Source organism: Microchirus variegatus, assembly GCF_963457635.1.
Source record: "Microchirus variegatus genome assembly, chromosome: 2".
In the NCBI taxonomy this organism is placed as follows: domain Eukaryota; kingdom Metazoa; phylum Chordata; class Actinopteri; order Pleuronectiformes; family Soleidae; genus Microchirus; species Microchirus variegatus.
Genome location: NC_139803.1, coordinates 10,572,902 through 10,595,733, shown reverse-complemented (window position 1 = coordinate 10,595,733; position 22,832 = coordinate 10,572,902). Strand labels below are relative to the sequence as shown.

Here is a 22,832-nt window from a genome sequence, read left to right as displayed (position 1 = left end):
TCCTGAAGACACTCGGGTATCAAAGTGGCCGCCATTGACGTCATTGTCCCGCCGAATGCCGAGCCGCTATTCACCGCCAAAATGAGCTACAAGGAAAGAACAACTTCACTTAAATATCACGACTCAACAAAGTAATTCTATATCTGCTAAACAGCGCAGGCGCTATTATATTAAACAACATGACAATCAAATGAAAAACATTTTTTCTTTTATTATTATTATCAACAGTTGAGAGACACACCGCGTGTCTTCCGCTTTCAACAATACAGAGCAGGCCGCGAACAACGGACGCACTCACTCCAGCCACACTTCCTGTTCCGGTGGCGCCAACATCTGGTGCGAGATCCCCAAGTGCGGAGCGTGTTGAGGTAAAGAGCTTCACGTTTGGTTGCCAATGACACTTCGAAAACCGTTTGTTGAAAGACAAATCTCAAAAAATTTCAACGGCTATTATGAGGAAAACTTATTTTGGTTCAGCGAAGTGAATTTTTACATCATCCTTATATGGCATTTCTGCATTTTATTTCATTATTTTTGAGACTAAAGTTATTAATTAGTAAAAAAAAAAAATGAAAGTGACTTCTCTCTGAAGGGCAAAAAGTCAGTATTTCTCTTTAAATCAGATTATTCTACCTTCTGTGCGTTAATATATACATGTCGAGTTCTCCCACCTCGCCAGTTAACATGTTTGAGTAGAATTTAATCTAATTTCAATAACAGCCCACCGAGTACAGTTCTTATATCAATCATTATTTATATTTCCCAGGGATTAACTCATCCCATAATTGGTGTCAGCACCAGGATGATACTGGTCATAATCATCAGCTGGATCACAAGTAAAGAAAAGCAACTGTAATTGATTTGCAAAACATCTTAAAAAGCAGCAGCAGCATTTTTAACGGAGTCTTTCATGAGATTTGTGACAAAATTAGAGCTCAGCGTTTTTGAATTTGTGATGGATCAGCACAGGTGGGTTATTAAAGGCTGAGTTTTTGTTTATAAGGTATAAACTTGACCGTAACATTATTGTTAATGTGTTAGGAGATTGAATCAAACCAGATCAACAACATTTTCCCCACTCAAATTAACCACTTCTACTCTACTTACAATACAGTTTTGCTTCCACTTTGTCTGTTTTCTACAAATTTTCAAATAACTTATAGGTCAAAATAAATTTTTCCGGGGGGGTTGGGAAAAAAAAAAAAAGAGAGCAAGGGTTTCCAAAAGGACACAAGGAGGATACAGTACAGAGGACAGGAAGTGAAATGTGTTACGGCCGCGCTCATCCTCATCAAACGCCTGGTTATTATGGAAGTGTCCACTGTACAGAATCCGTTAAAGACCGAGGAGATGAAAAGGAGATAAAGAGATGAGCGCGGTCTCCGGCAATCATCCATTTAGTTCAAAAAAAAAAAAAAAGGGAAAAAAAACAACAACATGATCTTGAAGTTGAACATTTATACACTGTCAATAAATATAGTGATTTTCCCCCCCAGTTCCAGCTGTTATAATTCATCCTCTATGTGTTTGTCAGGCTGGGCCTCCTCCTGTGCTTCTCCTGTAAAAATGAGGACAGAGGAGGGAAAAGTGAATACTGAAAGTATGAGACATCACATTAGCCACCACTGTACAGAGCACAGACGACACCGAATGAGCGGGAAATTTAAAAACACACAAGCCTCGGTCGGAGGTAAAGGAACATCTGTCCTGTGTGATCTGATCACATCTCACTTCCCCCTACAAAATGTCCTACTTTACAGATTTGGCTGAAGTCGAGAGTCAAGCTGCAACTAAGGATATATTATATATACTGCATAATAGAGTGCACATCCCACTCTATCAAATTCCCCTGTGGCTGTTTACAAAAGCGCTTGACTGAAATTAGAATAAACCTGGAGAGTTACACGTCACATACTGAGTTAAGGCAGTATGAAAATAATCAGCTTTACTGTGTCTACAGCAGAAAGCAGCCGGGCTCAACTTCCGTCAAATCAAGAAACAAACTTACCACATCGTCACATTTCAGTTTCATGATATTTTGGGTTTATTCAGAAAAATAAAGGGAACAGATTTCACTTTCTAGGACCACATTTTTTAATTCTTTACAACGTGCTGCGTGTCTTTATATTAAAAAAATACTTCTTCCATGTGCACACCGAGAAAGAGAGTTAATACACTAATAATTAACTTAGTTTGTTCAATTTGAATCTTAAATTTAAAAAAAAACACACCCTTACCAAGACATGGACTTGTCTCGTTATGACTGGACCGAGTGACGATTATCTATTGAAAGGTTTGAAACCAACTGCAAGAGCCCTACAGTAAAATAATAATAATAATAATAATAATAATGTTGTTGTGTTGAGTGTGTGACTGAGTGTCATTCAGTGCAGTTAAAGTCTTCTGATCGTGTAGTTGAACTGGACCACATTCAATGTTTGTTTGTTTTTGTTTGTCCACCCCTAAAGTTCTCCGCCATTATCAGCGACTGGATTTGCAGACCGACCTGTGGTTGTTGTTTCTTCTTCTGTGGGCTGTGGTTGGCTGTCGGAGTCTAACGTGCTCTCCTCAGTGGGCGGGGCCTCGCCTGGCTGCACCTCCTCTGCGGTTTCTGCAGTTTCTGAATAAATATAAAGTATTATTTATTGAAAGTTCTATGTGTGGAAATGGGAAATGGGAATGTTTGACTCACCGCTCTTGGCGTCCGTGCTCTCCTCTGTGGGAGGGATGACCTTCTCCTCGCTGGTGTTGTTCGTCTTGCTGCTCTTCTCGGAGCTTGTGCTGTTCTTGGCCTTAGGTTTGACCTTGGGCTTTGCAAACTTGGCCTTGTTGAGCAAGTAGTTGACCTCGCGGTCCAGCAGCGCCAGCTTGGACTCGATGTCCTTGGAGAGCAAAACCGGTCGCTCTTTGGCAGAGCGTTTCTCCTGCTCGGCTAAGGTCTCGTTCTTCCACGTCTGGAGCAAACAGAGCAATGTTTATTTCAGCTTGAACTTGAAAAATACAGATGTTTCAGAGACATTTTGGAGGCTCTAAAGCAGAGGTAGTACAGAAACACTTAGACGATCCAGATAGAGAGCATATGCCTCGAGCGAAGGTCTAAAAGCATTGTTGAAGTCAGAGCAATGACTTATTTAAACACTTGTATCAGCGTCTATAACTCCCATTCAAATCTGAAAAGATAGTAAAAACAACTCTTATCTAATGTCATAATTCCACAAGTTTAAGATGCATGCTAAGCTAAGCTCTTGTGGCTCTAGATATATGGAAAAGGCTAGCATATTGATAAAGGTGCATATGCAAATGAGTGCAACTAAAACTGATTCAGTGAATAAAAGAAGACGTTTAGAAATCACAGTTTTCTGTGCTGGACGAGGAGGAATTTGTGGACTGATAAGAAACTACAACAATCCTCCTCAAGGGGCAAGAACAACAATTATTGGACACAGACTTTGGCGCCACCTACTGCTCATCCCTGTGAACCAACTTGCTTTACAGCAGTTTGAAAAGAACATTTTCTTTGACAGAATTTTTGAAGGATTCATTGAAACCATGCTGTAAATGGGTCAAAGGTCAGGTGACAGTCTCTATCATGTGGGAACAGTGTGTGTGTATAAGTGCATTATTCTTTTCACCACCTACCATCGTTTCATTGATGACTTTGTCCAACATATTCAGCTCAACTTCAGTGAAGATCTGGTCGTCCTCTGGAATCAGCTTCGCACTCCTTCAAAAACAACAGCAGCGACACTGAGTTTAGGTCAAGATGTTGAATAAAGTCGTCTTATTATTAATTGTGTTTATTGGATGCTGACATCTAAACACTAGAATTGGTGACCCTTAAATATGACACATTTACAGATTTAACCAGCTCAGTCAATGTAAACTCTTGCTTCATCACTTTTTCCCTTTTAAAAACATTCACCTCAGGAAGAAGCTGGAGGTGTTGAGCATGCTCTCCAGAGCGGCCAGGCGTTCGGGCCACTTGGCTCGCTCCTCCACCCTGAAGAACATGTCCTTGCACAGGCTCCTGAGCTGCGACATCCTCTCTCTGAGCTGCTTGGTGGTGGCCGTGTAGCCGTCCTCATCCATCCACTCGGACGCCTCCCTCAACTTCTCTGTGATCTTCTCCTTCTCGTCCTCGGACACCACCGCCTGGTAATCGTCCTGGTACAGCTTGTCCTGAGGGGAGGTGATTTTGTGAAACAAAGTTTTGGTGACAGTATTTGACTTTATCAACTTTTGGAGTCTTTGCGTATTCAGCCCGGAATTACGCCAAATAAAAAAGGTAAAAGTAGGAGACGGCATCTGTTGCTTACCTGCGTCTCAAAGATGAAAGCTTCCAGCGTGTTGAGCGCCTTTTCTCTTTCGTGCTTGGCCAAGTCTCTGTCTGTCAAATCCTGCAGCCTGAAAACATAAAGAGACTTGTTCAGCCGGCAGACGTAAGAAGAAGAAGAAGAAGTGAATAACACAGACGGTGAAAAATGTCTGCTTTACTTCTTTTTAGAGGAAGAGATGTCATCTGCGGTGGGATTGAAGATGTCGTTGATGATCAGATCCACTGTGATCTCTTCGGAAATCTTTGATTTTTTCTGAGGCTTTTCAGTCTTGTCCGCTTCCTTCTCTGGCTCGGTGTTTTCAGACTTCTCTCCGTCCTTTTCCTCCTTTAAATTAAAAGGATGAATTTACTTTCAGTGATTTACTTTATTTAACCAATCTAAAGACGGAGGTTGTGAAGGATCTTACTTTGGCATCAGTCTTGGCGCCTGCCTCGTCCGTCTGCTCCTTGCTTTTCTCTTCAGTCTTTTCAGTTTTCTCTGAGTCGTCCTGCTTCTCCTTATCGGACTCGCTCTTGTCGTCCTTTACCGACTCTGGAGGCACTTCCTCCTCGTCCTAGGTGAGACATCGGGGAACAACGTCAGGCATGAGGAAGCAACACCACCAATAACTTTTGCATATGTATAATCAGTTTGTCAAAATTGGTACAGATAAAAATAAAAAAAACTTACCCCTAACATAACAAAATAAAATCCAAGTTGTATTTACCTGCACAGGTTCAGTTACATTTGCCACTGGTTCCGAGGATCCTCCTCCAAACAAGGTGGAAATTGTGTTTCCCAGTTCTGGAAGAAAAAATAAGCGTTGGCTCCATTAACAAGTCAAACATACAACTTCTAATATTTAAGGATTAAGGTGCAATAGTGATCTGATGTCTAGTAGATAACATGGCTGAATGCGAAGTTCTGGTGTGGAGTTTCAGAACTCCAGTCAGTCTGTCATCTACAGTATGTTTCACCAAACGACCTCTAAGTTGACGAAAACCTACTTGTTAAAGTCGATTCCTCCTCCTTCTCCTCCACAACCGTTTCAAAGACAGACTCAACCTGTGAAGTCAAAAACATTTAATGTCCCAGTGACAAGCAAAAAAACTGAGGATGTATAACAACATTTATTGACTTGCTTATGGCTTAGGGTTTTGATATAAATAAACTTCAATGAAGACTTTTATTGGTTCAGAATAGCAGAACTGACCCGGTCCAGCACGAGCACACCACTTTCGTCCATGTTGAAGTGCGCTTTGATGCCCTTTGACTCTGCGTCGATGTGTTTCTGAAAGCTGCTGCCCACTCCAGAAAGTTTGACCGTGGTCAGGTTGGGAGAGCCAAACACACTGAAGAACATGACGACAACAATAAGGTCAGGGGAGAACAACTCTCACACTCAAATATATGGAAATCAGGAGACAATGAAAACAAATGTAATCTTCTTTAGAAGCTATCACAGTACAGTACGTTTCCCTCAAATAAAAGATGTATGTTATTCTGATTTTTTTTTTACTACAATCAGGCCTTGACTGTTCTTCAAGAGCTACAGGAAGTAAAAAAGTCTTCATATCAAACCTGAGATCCTCCTGACTCAGGAAACTGAGGTCGCCGTAGTTGATGTAGAAAGAAAAGTCATCGCTGTAGCGGTTGAATGTGATGACTTTACGCTGGGGGTAGGGCGCCATCCTTTGGAAGAGGATACGCTTGTTGTGTTTCAAGGATTTGACACCGTCCTCCTCCATCTCACGGGTGAACTCCACCTGATGGAGTCAAGTCATTGTATGTTTATATTTGAAACACTATAATAAAAGGTATGGCAGATACACAATACTAGCAACCGACCTGAATGGGGAAGACGGCCGCATCTCGGACAATGAAAGGCTTGACCTTGAAGGCCTTGCTGAGTGCAGCAGCCTGGTACACGGCGCCCATGGCTGCAGCTTCATCAGCGTTAATGTTCTTCCCCAGCTCTTCTCTGTGATGAAAGAACACACACATTCACACCTGTAGCAGCTATTTTTGAAATGAAAAGTTATTTAAATGAAATGAAAGCATGTGGTTTCACACATACTTCCCGACAGCTTTGAGCAGCACTTCCTGAACTTTGGGGACGCGGGTGGCGCCGCCGACTAAAATCACCTGCTCTATTTCATCCTGTTGACAGAAGAATAAAGAAGTCAGGCACACAGAAACGGGAGAGAGTGAAATTGATAAAGACTTCACCGAGAAAAGCAATTAGAATACTGACCAGGTTCATCTCTGCAACAGCGAGCGCATCCTGCACAGGCTGAGGAACTCTTTCAAAGAGATCGGAACACATCGCCTCAAAGTCAGACCTGGTCACCTTTGATTTGAAGTCAATGTCATCCATCAAACCTTCCACCTGGAAAAAAGGAAACACTATGGCTCATTTGTTTGCTGGGTGAAGTAATTCATGCATTCATGTGAGATTAGAGGCAGACTCACCTGAGCCATGAACTCCATATTTGCACTCAGGACAGTCTTGAGCCTCTGGGCTTCCTTGAGGAGTTTAGCCATGGCCCGGTGATTCTCCATCACGTCTTTCTTGCTCTTCTTCTGGGCATTAAACAGTTTGGCTAGGTGGTCCCGGAGACGCAGGTCCATTTCAAATCCACCCAAGCCACGGTCAAACCTAGAGCCAGAAACAACAACTTTGCCTTTATGGACCATCAGAGGAAAAGGTCATTTGATGGTTTAACTAAATCACTGTGGACACCAGGTGTGAATAGAGTAGTGGACTTACCCAACACCTCGGATCTGCAGCTGGGGCTGGGTGCCGGAATCCTTGGTTTTGACTGTCTGATAGGTCACAATGGTGGCTGTGGTGCTGCCTGAGCCCATGTCATAAAACATAATGTTCTGAAAGAGGCAAGATCAGACAGTCAGTCAAACAGAGGGCATCATTATGGTGTTAAAGAGACTGGATTACAATCTACAGAGTGTTTTTATACGTTCTTGTTTTTGTTTTTTTTAATCATTATCGACTATTGCTGTATTCATATAAGATTTGCTGACTATAAAACAGAATAATCACCAGACTGAACCTTAAACATGCCCCTGAGGAGAAACGCTGAATATGCACCTTAGCTGTGTTATTGATATCTTTCCTCCTAAAGACCCCGTAGTTCAAGGCCACGGCTGTGTTGTCATTGATGAGCTGCAGGACCTTGAGACCGGCCATCTGAGCAGCCTGCAATACTGCCCTGCGCTCTGCCTGGTTGAAAAAGGCCGGGACGGTGATCACTGCGTCTTTGATTAGTTGTTCTGGAAGTAGAGATTAGGATTAAAAAATGGTTTGACATCCAGAAATGTGATACAATGATACATCTGCGTCCTTGAGCCAACTGACCTGCAAAATCTTGAGCAAGCCCACAGGAATAATTGAGCACCATCCCGAGGAGCTCCTCCGGTGTGAACTGAATCTCTCTAATGGAACGGAAACTATAATTATTACCTCATCAATCATGTAATTAGGAAACACTCTGCGTGACCAGTAATGAAAAGAATCTCATCACAAGTACCTAAACTGTGGGCAGCACAGCCTGATACAGGAGAGTAACACATACAATCTATTTTAGGCCCGACTCACTCATGCGTGGTGGAGACGTCAAATGAAACACCTCTCATTCTTGTTGAATGGGGCTAATCGGAAGATTTATCATGCATGGATTGTGTTTTCTATGCCAGTGAACGAACACGGATTATAACGTGAAAAAGAAGACCTTAACAACCTACAAAGTTGGCTACAATAACCTGTTATTGGAACTTCTATTTAGCAAAGACTGGACAATATGCCCAAGAAAGGTTTAGCAAAATTAGCAACTCTTGCTACAAAGTCTACAAAGACGTGATGAATGTGCAGAAGGGAACACACGAAGACTCACTCTGAGTTTTTAAAGTAAGTCGTGCCTCTGACTGGGTCCTTCTGCAGCTGGTGCTCGGGAAAGCGTTTCTGGTAGAGCGCCACCTGTGGGTTCTCATGCTTTTTGCCCAGGAGGCTTTGGAGGTGTCGATAAACTGTTTTGGGGTTCTTCACGGACTGAAACGTACACAAGACACAAACCATAAATAGCATACATGAAACACATCTCTATTCATATATAAGGGCGATTAAAGTGTTAAACTGAGAAGAGTTCATTCATACCACTCCAAGTGCATTGTCTCCAAAAAGTCTCTCATTTTCTTTTAGACATATGGCGATGGGTGTTTTCCTCCGTGACTCCCTGAAGACAAAGACAACAAACACAACGTTAATTTCCTCCAATGTCCAAACCTGGACACTGTGCCATTATGAGTTATACTCACTTGTTGAGAACAATCTCCATTGGCACACCAGGTTTCACTAACGCGGTTTTCATCCATTCACTGCCCAGGTCAACCGACATCACAGCTACAGACGCTGCGTGAGAGGGCATCATGGCCAGAACCAGGCAGAAGAAAGCGATCAGGGGCAGCTTCCTCACCCCCATGATGGGCTGCATAAACCTAAACAAAGAAAAAACAGAATATTTAAAAAATATTTTGGGGGATTTTCACAGATCAGGTCAATCTTTTATTCATACAAACATCATTACAGATCTCTGTACTCTGTTTCTTCTTCAGGGACAGATATAGCCAAATTACAACAAGTTAAATTGTTTAATAGTGTCATTATGGCATTTTTTATCAGTTAAATATTTACTTTGAAACATGGTGGAGAATTAGCATGTGTCGACATGATATTACAATTACTGAAACCACTTAGTGGAACACATAAACCCTGGGTCAGTTGTGCAAGAAACATGAATCTCAAATTACAGCCTTTGTGTTGTGTATTATTTGGTTCAGGCCAGGGTGCAAATGCTGTGATTGCACACTATGGAGAAAAATATGAAATGTTCATTATTGACAGAAATGATTGATATTGTGAAGTATCATTACTCTTCTTTTATATGTAGAGACAGAAAGCTGTGTTCTGCTTTGATCTCAGCAATATCAATGATTATATGATGCTTTTACTAAGTAGGAAGTAAAACTACAAGGATTCCGCTTTGATGCTTTTATAGTAATCAAGTAAACATTTAGTAAGTTATTAGTCATTTTTTGAAAGAATATTTAGGAATTACACCAGGCATTCAGGTCCTGAAATGTGACATCTGATGTGGGAGCAACATAATTCGTCTCAGTTCCATAAATTAAGCAGCAGCAGCATCCAGTCTGCTGAAAAACCAGTCCAGTCACTAAACATGTGGGTCCTCGTGGTTGTTTCCTCACGGATCTACCGGGATGAACTTCTGCCAAGTGTCGCCATGTCTGTCTTGAGCCCGAGCATCTAATGCACCTGATCCCAGCCACACAGGTGAGGATATGTCCAAACACGTGGCATTAACCGGTGTCAAGCTCTTACTGCCGACTTACAGGTTCATATTAATTAAAAAAGTATGTACAATTGTGCTAGTGTGCAAGTTGCTCAATGCACACGTTTGTCAGGTCTTCACAATGCGACCAACACTGCGAGTGTCTCAGGTTCAGGAAGAGAGGAGCTTGCATAGAAACTTCCAGGCAGTGACGCATGGATGCAACACTGACGCTTAAGTCAAACCACGGTTTATAACGGAGCATGTTCGAGAAATAGTGCTGTTTTATTAGGTAAAAACAGGCACTACTTTAGCGGCTCAATATTCACCAGTAACAACTCAGTTCCTCCACAAACTAGCTAGCAGCACTTGAACACCGGCAGAACACACACACACTGCACTGTGAGAAGTTGACAGTTACTGCTAGCTAGCTCACTGCACTGTCAATACCGCAAATAATAAGAAAGCATGACTGATACAGCGCTGCGGAAGCCGGAACTCACCTCCCCTCAGGCGGCACGGACAGACCAAAGAGTGACGGGGGCAAATAGCAGGACCGTACGGACTCACGGCGTACTGTTCCTGGCTTTGCCTTTGATTCACAGCCTCTTTGTTGTCACGCTGTGGTAGTTTTTTTTTACTTCCCCCTTATCGCCGGCTCGCTCTCAGCAGTCGGGCCCGGAACGCGGCGTCACCTCATTGGATCCACTCGAGCCGCTGCCGGTAGAGAAAAAAACTAGGTCAAGCGAACTATAACGAAACATACTGCATCCGGTTTACATATCATAATAAAACACCCAGCGAAACGCGGCGCCGCTAAGAAGTGCCGAAATAACAGGCATTAAAATTAGATTTTAATAGTGCACAAAATACTACCATACGGTCTCATACATTGCTGTAATTAAAATAAAATAAAAACTCCGCCGTTTCACGTTTGTGCTTTTATTTTAAAAGGACGAGTCGTTTACTTCCGGTAATTAACTGTGAAATTCTTCACGAGAGTGCTGCAACAGCAAACACTGACCCTGAGTCCCAGAGCCCGCCCACCTCGCTCCACGCACTGCTCTTCGATTGGTCCACGTGAGGTGAGTGGCGTCGGAAAACCTTCTCTGGCTTCACGCGATTGGTCCACGTCGAGAGAGTGGGCGTGGACTGGAATGACGACATTTCCAGGTAATGTCTGAGCAAAGCATGTGGCCTGTTTAAAATGAACTGAATGGCTTGTGTTGTGCATTCATTTGATTTGTGTAGAGATGATGACACATTTCACTGTCACTTTATTGTAGTGTTTTTACTGTTTGTGAAGGGGAATATTTAACAACAAAAACAACAGAATTAAAGGTCCAGTGTGTAACATTTAGAGGGGTTTACTAAATTGAATATACTAAATATGTTTGCATAAATCGACAACTGTTCTGAAGCAATCAATTCGTTTTTGTAACCTTGTAAGAACTTAAGGAAATGGTCTTGCTTGACAGAGGCCTCCATCTTCAGCTAAGATGTTTCTATGGCAACCCGAACTGACACATCCTCTCTGGTACATGAAGGCCACAGCTTCCTTGTCACTTGAGGGCTAACGTCCAAGTAGTATCTACAAAAAGTGTTAATATATGCAGTCTTATTCGCTCCTGAAAGGATTTCCTTTTACATTGTCTATTGTTTCTTCTGCCTTAAGGGACAGTGAAAGAAACATAGAGGAGGAGACGGTTCCATTGTGAACCACACCCAGGTTACCTGTAACTACCAGACCATCCACCCTCCACCATCAAATAATGGTCATTTGACAAACAGCAATGTCACAATGGGTTTGTGTGTCCCTCCAGGAGCAGCTCTGAGCAAACAAGTCACTATAATTAAAGATAACACTTAGTCAAACAGTCCTTTAAGAAAACAAACTAACCCCTTTTTTTTGTCACTACATGGGTCTCAATGTGACCACTGTCCACCTTTAACGAGAAAAGGCTGCATAGTGCAGCCACAGTTGATAGTTATTTAACAAACATGCATGCGTAATTTGAGCTGAGTCATCATATGACTAATTATGTGTCTTTAAAGGGCTGCACAAAAGGATTGTTCAGGATCACAAATAAAGAGAAAATAAATACTGTCTTTGTGTAACGTTTTAATTTTTTAAGTTAGACTGACAGCAATCGAATGACTTTATTCGCAGCAGATGATTTATCCATAATTATAATGTCGAGTGTATGATCACGTGACTACAAGCAAACACCAAAGCAACATTCTCCAAGTAGTGCTTCAGCGTTGTATTAAGACTCCTTATTACATGATTCAAATGTAAGTACATTTAGACATCTCTCCAGGGAGTCGCGACTCTTGACGACAAACCCAGTTATGCCTCACACATCCACAGCAGGTGCGAAAAGCAGGCAAATGCATTTGCCGCTAAATAAAAATGGCACAACGCGAAGGATGCGGTCGGAGCTGGAAAACGACGTTAACCGATCACGGGGCGTAATGACGATGGGGGGGCGAGGCGTCTAGCAGTTCCTCTTGGTGTGGATGAGAAGGTCCCTCTGCAGGTTCACCTCAAGACCCCCGACTGATTTATTTCCAGGCAGGTCAGTGACCAGAGTCAGTTTGTTAAACACGCCTCGACCAAAGTAGTCGGCCACCACCGAGAAGCCGTCGTTGGAGCTGCGTAACTGAAAACCACAGAGAGGACACAGGGATTTGAATCAGTGATGCCCATATTAATCAGTGGTGTTCTTAACCACTCATCTGCAGTCATTTCAGTGTATTTTCCGTGTATTATGAGCAAATCTGGGCCCAAAAAAAGCCTCTAATTTATAATCAAATCTTAAAAATGTACTGTATTATCATGGGTAGATTTTGATCTATGACAGACTTTGGATCATATTTTGCTTTTTGAAAATACTTCACATTTTCAATTTAAGTACAAACACATTTGACATAGAGCAACATCCAAAAATAATGTAATAATGTGCACACTGTTTTGCAACAATATTTTGGAGTGGGGAACTTTGTTTAAGCTTCTTTTTCTACTCACAGTTGGATCATAGTTACCTGTCTGTTGAAGTGGTCGTGCAGGTCTCGTTTCTGGTCCTGCGCGCGCAGCATGTCCATGACCTTCCTGTTGTCGGGCGTGCACGTCGGACATTCGGCCTCGCTCTCCGCGTAGCTTTCAAAGCAGTGCTGGTGGAAGGAGTGGCTGCACAGGAAGTGAACCGAGGGCAGCTCCAGGGGACTGTTGCACATGTTGCACTTGGTCTTCTGGAAGATTTTGGCGCTGTGTGGACATATTTGGTCAAAAACAGTTACACTCGGACTGTGATTTGATTTCAGCGGCAAAAACTGATGATTACCAACCTTGTTTTGAGCTCCTGGATCTCAGAGCGAAGGTGAGCCGTGTCCTCACGGTACTGGCGGATTTTGCGTTCGTCGTCCTCGATCTGTTGGCTCTCCCTCTGCAGCTTGTTAATGAGGTAGTCCTTGATGACGGAGAGCGTGGCCGTCGAGTTGTGTGCCAGTGTTTGCACCACTGTGGCAAGAAAAAAAAGATGCATTCTTAACATTCACTTGAGCTAATTCTAATGACATGAATATCATCAAACGTTCTCCAGCTCACCGAGTAATGGAGGCATCAGGTTGTTTTGGTCGATATGATGAAGAACCTCGCTGATGTAAGCCTTGCAGTCCTCTTCTTTTCGGGCAAAGTATCCCAGCGCCTGCTCCCACAGACAGCCCTCCTGGTCGCCATAGCGCTTGCAGGCCTCGACCACTTTTCCGTACTCCTCGTTCTGCATGTGGTAGTGCATGATCTGCTGGTACCTGCACACAGACACAAATAGGAGTAGTTTTCTTCAGACTACCACCGTTAAGAATCTCAATCCTGTGCTGTAGGTGGGAGGATGAGGGGGAGGTTATAGAAGGCCTGTTGAGTCATATTCCCTTTATTTAAAGAACATGTTGTCACTTATTCCTCAATATTTGAGAGAATAAGTGACAACTTATCCAGTCTTCCTTCCCTTTAAACGTCAGAGTAAATGGTTAACATGGCTCTAGGATCTCTGTGTTTAGATCTGCACACAGGAGGTGTATTGAGGTGTAAAGTATCGAGCTGTTCAGATGTTGCAGTGTGCCATCACTTACAGTTTTCCCTTCTCGTAAAGGTAGAGAACGCCCTCTTTGAAGTTGTGCATCTGACACAGGACCAGGGCCTTGTCAAACACGGTGTTGTCGCTCCTGAGCAGTGACACCGCTTCTCCCTGCAGGACCTTCTTCCTCTGTCGTAGAAGGAAAGTCAGAATAAATACATACATTTTTCTGCAAAGATACAGGTGGGTGTAAGCTGAGTGAAACCATGGTGACTGTGGATATTAGGAGAAAGACTAATTGTTTGAAGAGGCTATAAATAGAATATGAACCATATCAAAAATATCAAAAAAACCTGAACTATCTCTTTCCTTTTACAAGGATTAGTCTCGAGTTTGCAGCTTTCAAACTGACCTCTGGAACCTGTTCATGGGCCCAGTCCTGCAGCCGCAGCTCCAGCAGCGTGTCGTACACTCCCTGAGGAGAACGGGGATCCACCTCGATCATGTGCTCCAGGAAGGCTTTCAGCTCCCGAGGATTGTTTGCAAAAATCGGGATGAATTCCTCAGAGTTGGCCTTAAAACCGCGAAAACAAATAAACGATGATTATAGGAGCACGGGGGGCTGTTAAAATGCACACACAAAAAGGGGAAATACACCACTGCAAACAGACCTTATTGATCCGCCGCCTCTCCTCGCTCTCTTTGTCGCCACCATCTCCGCTCGATCGGTAGTTGGTGCACAGGCCCTTCAGGAGCGATGTGGTGCCTTCAGGGACGTGGTGCATCAGCGTCTTGCCGTAATGCTTCATGGTGCTCTCGGCTTGTTCAAAAGGCAGACGTCCAATGTAGCGCAGTCCTTCCTGGTAGTTCTGGGCGTAGGTAGTAAGATGAAAGAGTTACTACAAAGCCGTTTCTTCGATTGTATCCCTGCATAGTATTAAAACAGGGTGTGGACCTACAGTTGTTTTAACGGCTTCATTTTATGTGTTAATCGTTTTACACTGCGTTTCCCTTAGAGGTAATGCGGACTGAGTCAGAGCCTCAGTGACAGGTACACAAAGTAGAGTGTGGAGAGATAAGACCTCACCTGACACACACACACACACACACACACGGATGCTTGGACGGTTATAAAAAAGTGCAAGGATGCAGCAGTGTCATAGCACACATGCAAATGAGCGCATTAATCAGGTAGCTATAATACAGGAAGTTTTAACAGTGGGATAAATTGCTCCAAGACATTCTGCACTGGAAGCTCTGTCCAGGATAAAAAAAAAACATTGAAATGCTACAGCTCAACTGGATCATAAAGCATTAACTAAAAATCTGTTTTTTAGAAGCAGGTTCAGAGAAATGTCATTTTGGTTTCAAGTTTTATGGGTAAAAAGCTGATGGCAACAATCTGAAAAGCTTACTTCGCTCTTTTCTTTGCACTTTTGTGTCAGTCCCTTACTTCACAGATTTATACATGTCTGTCCTCAAAAAGATAAAACAAATATCCAGATGTCCGTGTGGTCGTAGACGTGTTTTTTGCAGAACTTTATCTTTTTGACAACCTGGAAATATTCAATACACTTTCTCTATTTAGTTTTTTTTACCTTGAGGTCTTCCAGCTGAATCTTCAGGTACCATTCGTGGTGCATGTGTTTCTCAGCCAGGAAGACGGCGTAATTGTGGTAGCCGGCCTGCCTGAGAACCTTGATGGCGATCTCGACATCAAAGTGGACTTCACTTTCACTACTCTGTTGAAATACATTCAATGAATGCAGTGATGTCACCTCATAATAAAGCAACTATGCAGTATACCTTACTAGTGGTATATGTGGTCCTCCTGATTTATTCACCTTAATGAACTCCTCCAGCTTGGAGCTGTCCTTCAGTTTAGTGTAACAGTTGAGGAGCAGCGTCGTATGGTCAGCATTAGCCAGCGACTGCCTGTGCAGGGCTTGTAGATATGCCGTCAGATTGTGGATCCTCTGCGCGTCCAGGAATTTCCTAATCACATATGATGGCTCCAATTTTCCTATGGTGCTGTGGGGAAAAACACAGGGATGTTTTAACAGTGGTTTCTATACATTTAAGACGAGTTGGCAGTTCATCCTTCAAAATCTGGGTGGTTTAGTGATGCAGATGTTACCGAATGTACTGCTGTATGGCACCATCATGGTCTCCTTTAAGGTAGAGGTGGTCACCATACTGCCTGAAGATCTCAGACAGCCCGTCACTGTCCAGGTGCTGGCTCTTCGCCAGGTTTATAGCCATCACAAACAGGTTCTTTTTAAAGAGCATCTTAAAAGAGAAACAAGCTTGGTGAAAAGGGATTCAACTCTTCACATATAAAACATTATTAAAGGCCTCTGGACTCACCTCAAGTTTGGTCTGCGTGTCTTTCTCTTGAAGAACGAACATTTTTCCGTCTCGGGTCAGGATGTAGAAGGAGCCCCACTCGGCCACAACGTCAATGACATCATCAAAAGAGGCACTGTAGGCAATGAACTTGTTGTCCAGGTCATAGATGGTCAGGAGCTGTTTGTCAGACGGAGAGTTCTCTCTGCTACCGAACCCACTCCTGAGAAGAAAAACGTGTTTTCGTTAGTCATCTTTAGTCACGGTTGCAATGACTTCACACACAAACAGATCCTGTTCAGTATTTTCCTTACTTGTTGGGTGACTTTGCATCCCTGATGAGTAAAAAAAGGTATCCACGGTGCCAGTGGGCAAAAAGCTTGTGTCCGTCAAAGGCAAAGCAGGGGCCTCGCTCATCAGGCTGATACAAGTAGACGCACTCCTCACCGGCGACAATAAACTGGGAATCCTGGGAGGGATCTGCCAGGGAGGAGCAGCGCAGTGCACAGCCGTGTGTGTCCAGCTCTATTTTAGGGTATTCCTTGATGGACAGCGTGTAGCACTGAGCAAGGGGACACAAAAAGGCAGTTGACAAGAAGTCAGAATGTAGTCTCTAAAATTCTGCTGAAAGTAGCGCTCTCAGGAAGTTGCGAGAAGCCAAGAGCCTCATATCCTGAGAGTGACCAGACTTACATGGACCTTCTCCAGAGTGGCTACAAACAGATGTGTGACCTTTGCCATTTGGCGGAAGGCCAGGCCAGTTACTGGGCTGCTTCCCTCGTGCAGAGTCAAGGTTTTGCTGTGACGATCCCTGGTGATGTCACCTTTGGTCAGAACCACACTTCCATCTGTGAAGCCTATCGAGAGAGAAAAAAAACAACAGCAGCCATTATAATGTGAGAAGAGGAGAAACATGGATGCGACAGGGAACAGAGCTTTTTCTTTGTGTCTTACCAATTGCCATGAAGTTGAGATTCTCGTGCACACTCAGGCAAGACACTTCAGTGGGTTTGTTACCGGGAATTGCAGGAAAAATCCTCGTGCAGGGAGGATTTCCACTGTCTCTTTTATCAAGGTTCCAGACTTTTACCTGAGAAATGCAAACACTTGACATTAAAATCACCAGTGCAGTACAGCTCAGCTCTAACCTTTGAGCTTCTGTGGAAAACTGCAAACTTACTAAAGGATTTATTCCTTGTTCGTCCTGCCCCACTGACACGAGGATGCTATGCTGCTTCAGCTGGTAAAGGTGTGTAACACGCAGCTTATATGCCTGGAAAAAGGTCAGCTGCAGGGAGCGGGTCATGAGCCAGATCTTGCCATCCATATGTAACGTCAAGAATGTTAAGGACAATCTTACGGAACTGTTGCAAGAGATGCAGTAGACAGGGCAAGCAGAAAAAATACAAACACTTTGCATGCACAACATCTGTCTGTGAGAAGCATAACTTAAGTTACTTTTGCCAAAATCAGCATGAAGACCATTTAAAAATGATTCATATTAAACTGGGCATATTAAACATTAAATCCACCTCACTGAATAGTAGTGATCTTAATAAGACAGTGGTATTTAGGATAAAAATGTTGTTGTCATTAATTGCCCAGCACTTTGTTGAATAATGACTCAGCAGTGAAGTATAAATGTGAGGATTTTAATCGTAGCTCACTATGACGCCATTTCCAAACGCGTACATTACAACAAGTCTAGGTTAAACGGTTTAAACAGCTTTAACTCAGCGTTACTCTGTGTTGTCAGCTCTTACGTCATTATTTTTTTTACCGGTATAAACAACCAGGTTATCATTAGCCGAGTGGTAGTAGCATCAGCTGTCAGTAAGCTAGCATAACATTAGCCGAGTTAGCTGCTCGGTGCTTTTTAAAAGGATATCTCCGAGGACAATGTGTCCGCGGCCGGAGTCGCAGGCCGATATTCCGCTTGGAAGAGCAAAGTTTTTCCCATTATCAACGGGGTCCTTCGCCGTGTCCTTGTCAAAGAAGACGAATTTCCTCCACTGTAGGAAGGCTGCCATTGTGTTAGCGTTAGCCAAGTAGCTCGAACAGGGCGTTGTCATGTGACACAAAAGTCACGTGAGTAAGTCGGCTCCTTAATTTTGCTGCTGATTGGTCAATAACGTGGACATAATGTAATGGTGTAATCATGAGAAAAAACACTTAATGTATTTTTAAAATAAAATACCAAAACTCTTTACTAATAAATGTATCAGAATACTGTATTTTGATACAATAGCTTACAGAAACGGCTACAACTAGATCTTTAAAAAGTGAAGTGGAACAATACGTCCAGCAGATGGCAGCATTTCCTACGGTGGTGGGTTTTTAATGTTTTTAACCTACTCTAATTGCAGCTGCCATTTTTTATTTGTTCAATTAGGACATTGATTAATCACAGGTGGAGCTGCTCCTGCACACAGAGCTACAGATATGATTTATGCGACAGTAAATAGACCAAACATCTAAAAAATCAATCATCACAGTTTAAAAGATCTGCATAAACAAGAAAGTTGCTTCACACAGTTGGAATAGATGTAATTTTAATAGGTGTTCAAGAAGTAATAATTGCTTCAGCAGAAAGTAAAAGGAATAATAGTTGCATCAGCAAACAGTGTTATGACATAAGAGTTGTGGGTGGGGCGGGGCGATGGGAGGTTGAGGGATCCCTCACTAAGCAGGGGGTTCCAGTAAGGCTGCATTTAACAAGTGGGCGATAACAATCAAAAACACACCCGTCATGATGATTACTGATGAGATAAATTAGATAAAAGTACATTGCTGTAAAACCTACCAGAGGAAGGAGACTCAAAAATTCAGGCATAATCTCCTTTTCACAGAAAAAAACAAAAACAAAACAGAGCCATGATCTACATTCCAGTAAAGGGAAGATAATCTTATACATGTTCATGTATAAATGGGTGCATATTCAGTTGTTTATTCGACTAAACCTATCAACAAAAAAAAAAAAGGAACAGTAATAAATAAGTTGAGACTCAAGCATTCAGTTGTTCTGTCTGACTGCAGGAGCACCCCTGTTTTCATAAACTGTCCTGGACAGACTTTTACACTTTTTTACTGTAAAGAAAAAACAAAACAACATAGCAAACCAGGGAGCGGGAGGGGGGGGGGGAGAAAGCTCGAGTCCCACCACTCCTCAAAACAGCAAGAATCTCTCAGAATCTCTTCTGAACGCTCACATCATGGTACAGGAAGTCCTTTGGACTTAAAAAATATCGTCACACATTTCCATTGAGTTTGCAGCGCAAGCACCGATCCTGTCGCGACAACGGTTGTAACTATGCACCTAAGGAACAGTATACCATCGTAGCATACGTACAGTACAATCAAGACTGAATTAGAAAAATACAGGTACAAAATGATTACATTCAAGAAGACAGTACTAGCACAAAAGGGTATTATAGTCATTTAGATAACTAATATAGGATTTTTCAACTTTATAGAAGCATTTTTCTAGATAGAAAAAGTTAAGGGGGTTGGGGGATAATGACACAATTATGGCTGTTTTGTAGATGTGAGGATTTATTATAGATTCTCGCATATATATGAGAGCTAAAATGCATAATTTCCAGGGAGTGGGTAAAAATTTATATCTCTATATATATTTTTTTTTATCTTTTTCAAAGATCATGATGATTTTGGTTTGGGTGATAAGGTGCAAATACTGTATATTAAAAGAGGCATTGAGTGGTGCTCTTTCTTTTTTTGTTGTTGTTGTTGCACTTTCGTTCCGCCGAGAGAATCCCGTTAGATACACAGGATGAATTGTGCTGACATTTGTTACCTGAAGATTTTACACACCTAGAAAATGCAGTGCAACTGTTTACGCTCGCGTTCCTTCGCTCTCTCTAATGTTTTTAACAGGATTACCATTTGATTATAGTAATTTTTTTTCTTCATTTTCTTTGGCAAACATCAATAAAACTAATAAGCAAATATATCTCTGTGTTTTTTTTTGTTGGGGGGCGGGGAAGACGACGTCTTTGTCTTTGCAAAGAACTACACTCCACCAGTGGAAGACCTATTCAGTCTACTGCTCGGATGTTCTCATCCTTAATGTAACTCGTCTCTCATGTCTGAACAGGACGAGGTCAAAACCCACGAGTATGAGCTGGAAGTAGGTGAAAAAGCATCGTGGGGCTGCTGTAAACAACTACTTTCAATAGAAAGTACATAAATCCTGCTCGAAATCTCCCATTGTGACATCATGGCTTCATATTTGTCATCTGGTTCCAGCCCTTTATGCTTCTCCCCGAACTCTCTGCCCTTTTTTTCTCAGCTGCTTTTGCACATTTCGCAGAACACAATTTAAATAATTTTTATGCCAATGATTCTGTACTACTGTTCCAACATTATCAATAACCTATGTGGTGTTTTTTTTTAAATAATGTATTATACTAGGGCCCTGTGATGCACTGGCGATCTGTCCAGGGGTCTCTTCAGCCCTTCTGCAGTGGCTCCTAGAAGTTTTAAAAACTATTTTGCTTTAGAGATCAAGACAATACATAAAAGTGTTTTAATAATTGGTGCATCACATCCAATGTCTAAGTCAAATACAATATTAAAAAGCCTTGACAGACTTGATATATTATACTATAGCGATTCCAGACACTTGAATGCAGTAATGTGAATCCATCTTTGGATCCACATACCTATTTATGCCAGGCAGATTTGAACTACATTACTTTTAATTTCATTAATTTGGAACAATGGAAGGACTAGGTCTACACCATTCTGCATTTTATTTATTTTCTCAACTTTATAAGAGGTTGAGAGTTTTCTTTTTGTAGTTCTTAAATTTCACAAATGCAACAAACTATCATTGGTTTATAGTATAAAATAAATTGTTATTATCTTCTTTTTGTGGGTCAAACCGGTTTTGTTTATATTTTCATCCTAAAAGGTTGCAGAGCCCTGGTCCAGGGTTTACCTGTGTCGCCCCATGTTGGCTGAGATTGGCACAGCAACCCCCCGCGACCCTCATGTGGAGGATAAAGTGGTAGAAGATGGATGTATTATACCGGTTATCTGCTCAAAAAGTCTTAACCCCCCAAAAATATAAAGTAAAGTAAGTATATACGTTGTTTCTAGAAATCCACCAAAGCAGCTGAGAAAAACTATAGCGCAGCTCAATTTCTCCACCTCTGTCAGACAATGGGACGTATTATGAAATTAGTCCTGACCCAATCAGCAGTTTACTTCCAAGCTGCTGCAAAAAACTCAAACGATTTCATATAACCACAATGTGTCTGACAAAAATAGTCAAATACAACAGCTGTTGTGCCACGATTATACCGACTATACTGACTTATGAATGCTTAGAGAGGAAGTTAGAAGCTCATTTATGCCTATATCACCTGAATAAAAATATATATATATGCTGTTTATTACTATTAGATTATCATAAAGCATACTGTCATAACAACTGGGAAACATTTGCACTTAAGTTTAGAATTTAAAGACAAATCTAGAAAGCAATTCTATCTTTTTTTTTGTTGTATGTGCTGCAGTATTTGCAAACAAGGGCCTACCTTAACATAACACTATTGCCACGTAGCAACGCACTGGTTTTTAAGAAGAAAAATACTCTTTTCAAGATGCACGAGTTCTCTAAGACCCATTCAATTGTTGCACGTTGGTCCTGTCGTTAAGTGTAACACGAATCAGAGAAAGGGTGACGCTGTGGAACGCACTCCCGTAGAGGTGAAAAGGGGTCAGTAAGTAATTGTCTTTTTTTTTTTTTTTTCGACAAACAGTCTTAACCCAGTAAACTTGACCTCAGGGAGAAAAAAAACACAAAAAACAAAACTCTGAAGTTCATAAAGAGGAGTTAAAAGAGCATCAAGCAGAGGAACAATCAAAAAGAAAGTTAGAAAAGTTAGAAATGGGACTGAATCTAAAATCACCCTTGTAGACATTTTTGTCCTCTTGACATAAACTGAGGAACATTTTTTCTTTTTAAAAACAGGCCATCGAGGGTTCAGTATTGGTCTACACAGAGGAACAGGACACTGTGATGTACAGAGGTGACGGATATCGCTGGACAGTCTGTGGCGCTCCGTTATTCAGAATGTGACAATAGCACCACTGTGCTTGGGGAAATTCATCATTTTCAATGGCTTGCACTGTGCAAAGCGAACTAAAGCACTATGATAATGTATATTTATGTGAAGAAGAAAAACAAAACCTCCAACCCCCCCAAAAAATATAGTGAGCGATTCATCGTGTGCATGTATCATGTGTACAGTGTGTGCAAACATGGAGAAAAAGCTGCGCTGTGACCGAAACATACAGAACACAGAGATGCAGCGAAACAACGTGAAGTATTGATTACAACAAGGGACCTCTGCGTAGACCATTACTTGGCAATAAAATCTCAAAAGGCTAATAGGAAACAAAAGGGGGAAAATTATTATTAAATGCCTTGTCTCCATTAGCTCTTGGAGGAACCAGAGCTGGTTTCCACACATTAAAAACAGACAATAATATGTATGCCTTCTCAACCAAATTGCTCATTTTATGAGACGTAGAATAAAAGCCTTCACGTAAAAACATTCAATTCATTGACATTAACTCCTGATCTTTAACATTGTGCTTGTGGCCCCGGCTTTAGCCAGGACACTGAAGACACTACAGAGGACTGAGGCTCCAGAGTAAGAACAGTGGTGGAGACAAGGCATTTTTCATCGCCCTTCCCAGAG

The 22,832-nt window shown here is 42.1% G+C and overlaps 2 protein-coding genes across 2 annotated transcripts; both read right to left on the bottom strand.

The window, feature by feature from the left end:
• Positions 1 to 250: 250 nt before the first annotated feature.
• hyou1 (hypoxia up-regulated 1) lies at positions 251 to 10,371 on the bottom strand. Its single transcript, XM_083910630.1, has 23 exons — positions 10,183 to 10,371; positions 8,649 to 8,828; positions 8,488 to 8,566; positions 8,228 to 8,382; positions 7,693 to 7,769; positions 7,426 to 7,607; positions 7,087 to 7,202; positions 6,789 to 6,975; positions 6,571 to 6,705; positions 6,394 to 6,476; positions 6,165 to 6,297; positions 5,898 to 6,082; positions 5,530 to 5,668; positions 5,324 to 5,381; positions 5,044 to 5,120; positions 4,744 to 4,890; positions 4,495 to 4,661; positions 4,317 to 4,404; positions 3,923 to 4,179; positions 3,640 to 3,724; positions 2,693 to 2,954; positions 2,507 to 2,620; positions 251 to 1,558 (listed from the first exon to the last, which is right to left on the bottom strand). Exons 2-23 carry the CDS (start codon positions 8,822 to 8,824, stop codon positions 1,506 to 1,508), a joined length of 2,955 nt encoding a protein of 984 aa, XP_083766756.1. The 5' UTR covers positions 8,825 to 8,828; positions 10,183 to 10,371; the 3' UTR covers positions 251 to 1,505.
• Positions 10,372 to 11,799: 1,428 nt separating this feature from the next.
• Positions 11,800 to 18,173, bottom strand: vps11 (VPS11 core subunit of CORVET and HOPS complexes; the record flags this gene model as incomplete). Its single annotated transcript, XM_083885858.1, has 16 exons — positions 11,800 to 12,342; positions 12,725 to 12,947; positions 13,028 to 13,199; positions 13,287 to 13,489; positions 13,811 to 13,944; positions 14,168 to 14,329; positions 14,427 to 14,624; positions 15,354 to 15,497; positions 15,600 to 15,786; positions 15,893 to 16,044; positions 16,123 to 16,324; positions 16,416 to 16,663; positions 16,795 to 16,958; positions 17,056 to 17,191; positions 17,282 to 17,430; positions 17,990 to 18,173. The coding sequence occupies 16 exons, from the start codon at positions 18,171 to 18,173 to the stop codon at positions 12,178 to 12,180; spliced, it is 2,823 nt and encodes a 940-aa protein (XP_083741984.1). The 3' UTR covers positions 11,800 to 12,177.
• Positions 18,174 to 22,832: the final 4,659 nt, after the last annotated feature.

Bases quoted from the DNA above. Each gene is read 5' to 3' on its own strand.
- hyou1 (XM_083910630.1), bottom strand. From the start codon at position 8,824: ATGCAGCCCATCATGGGGGTGAGGAAGCTGCCCCTGATCGCTTTCTTC. The intron at 7,608-7,692 runs GTCAGTTGGCTC...CTCTACTTCCAG, and splicing joins GCTTGCTCAAGATTTTGCAG to AACAACTAATCAAAGACGCA. The intron at 2,621-2,692 runs GTGAGTCAAACA...ATATTTATTCAG, and splicing joins GAGCACGGACGCCAAGAGCG to AAACTGCAGAAACCGCAGAG.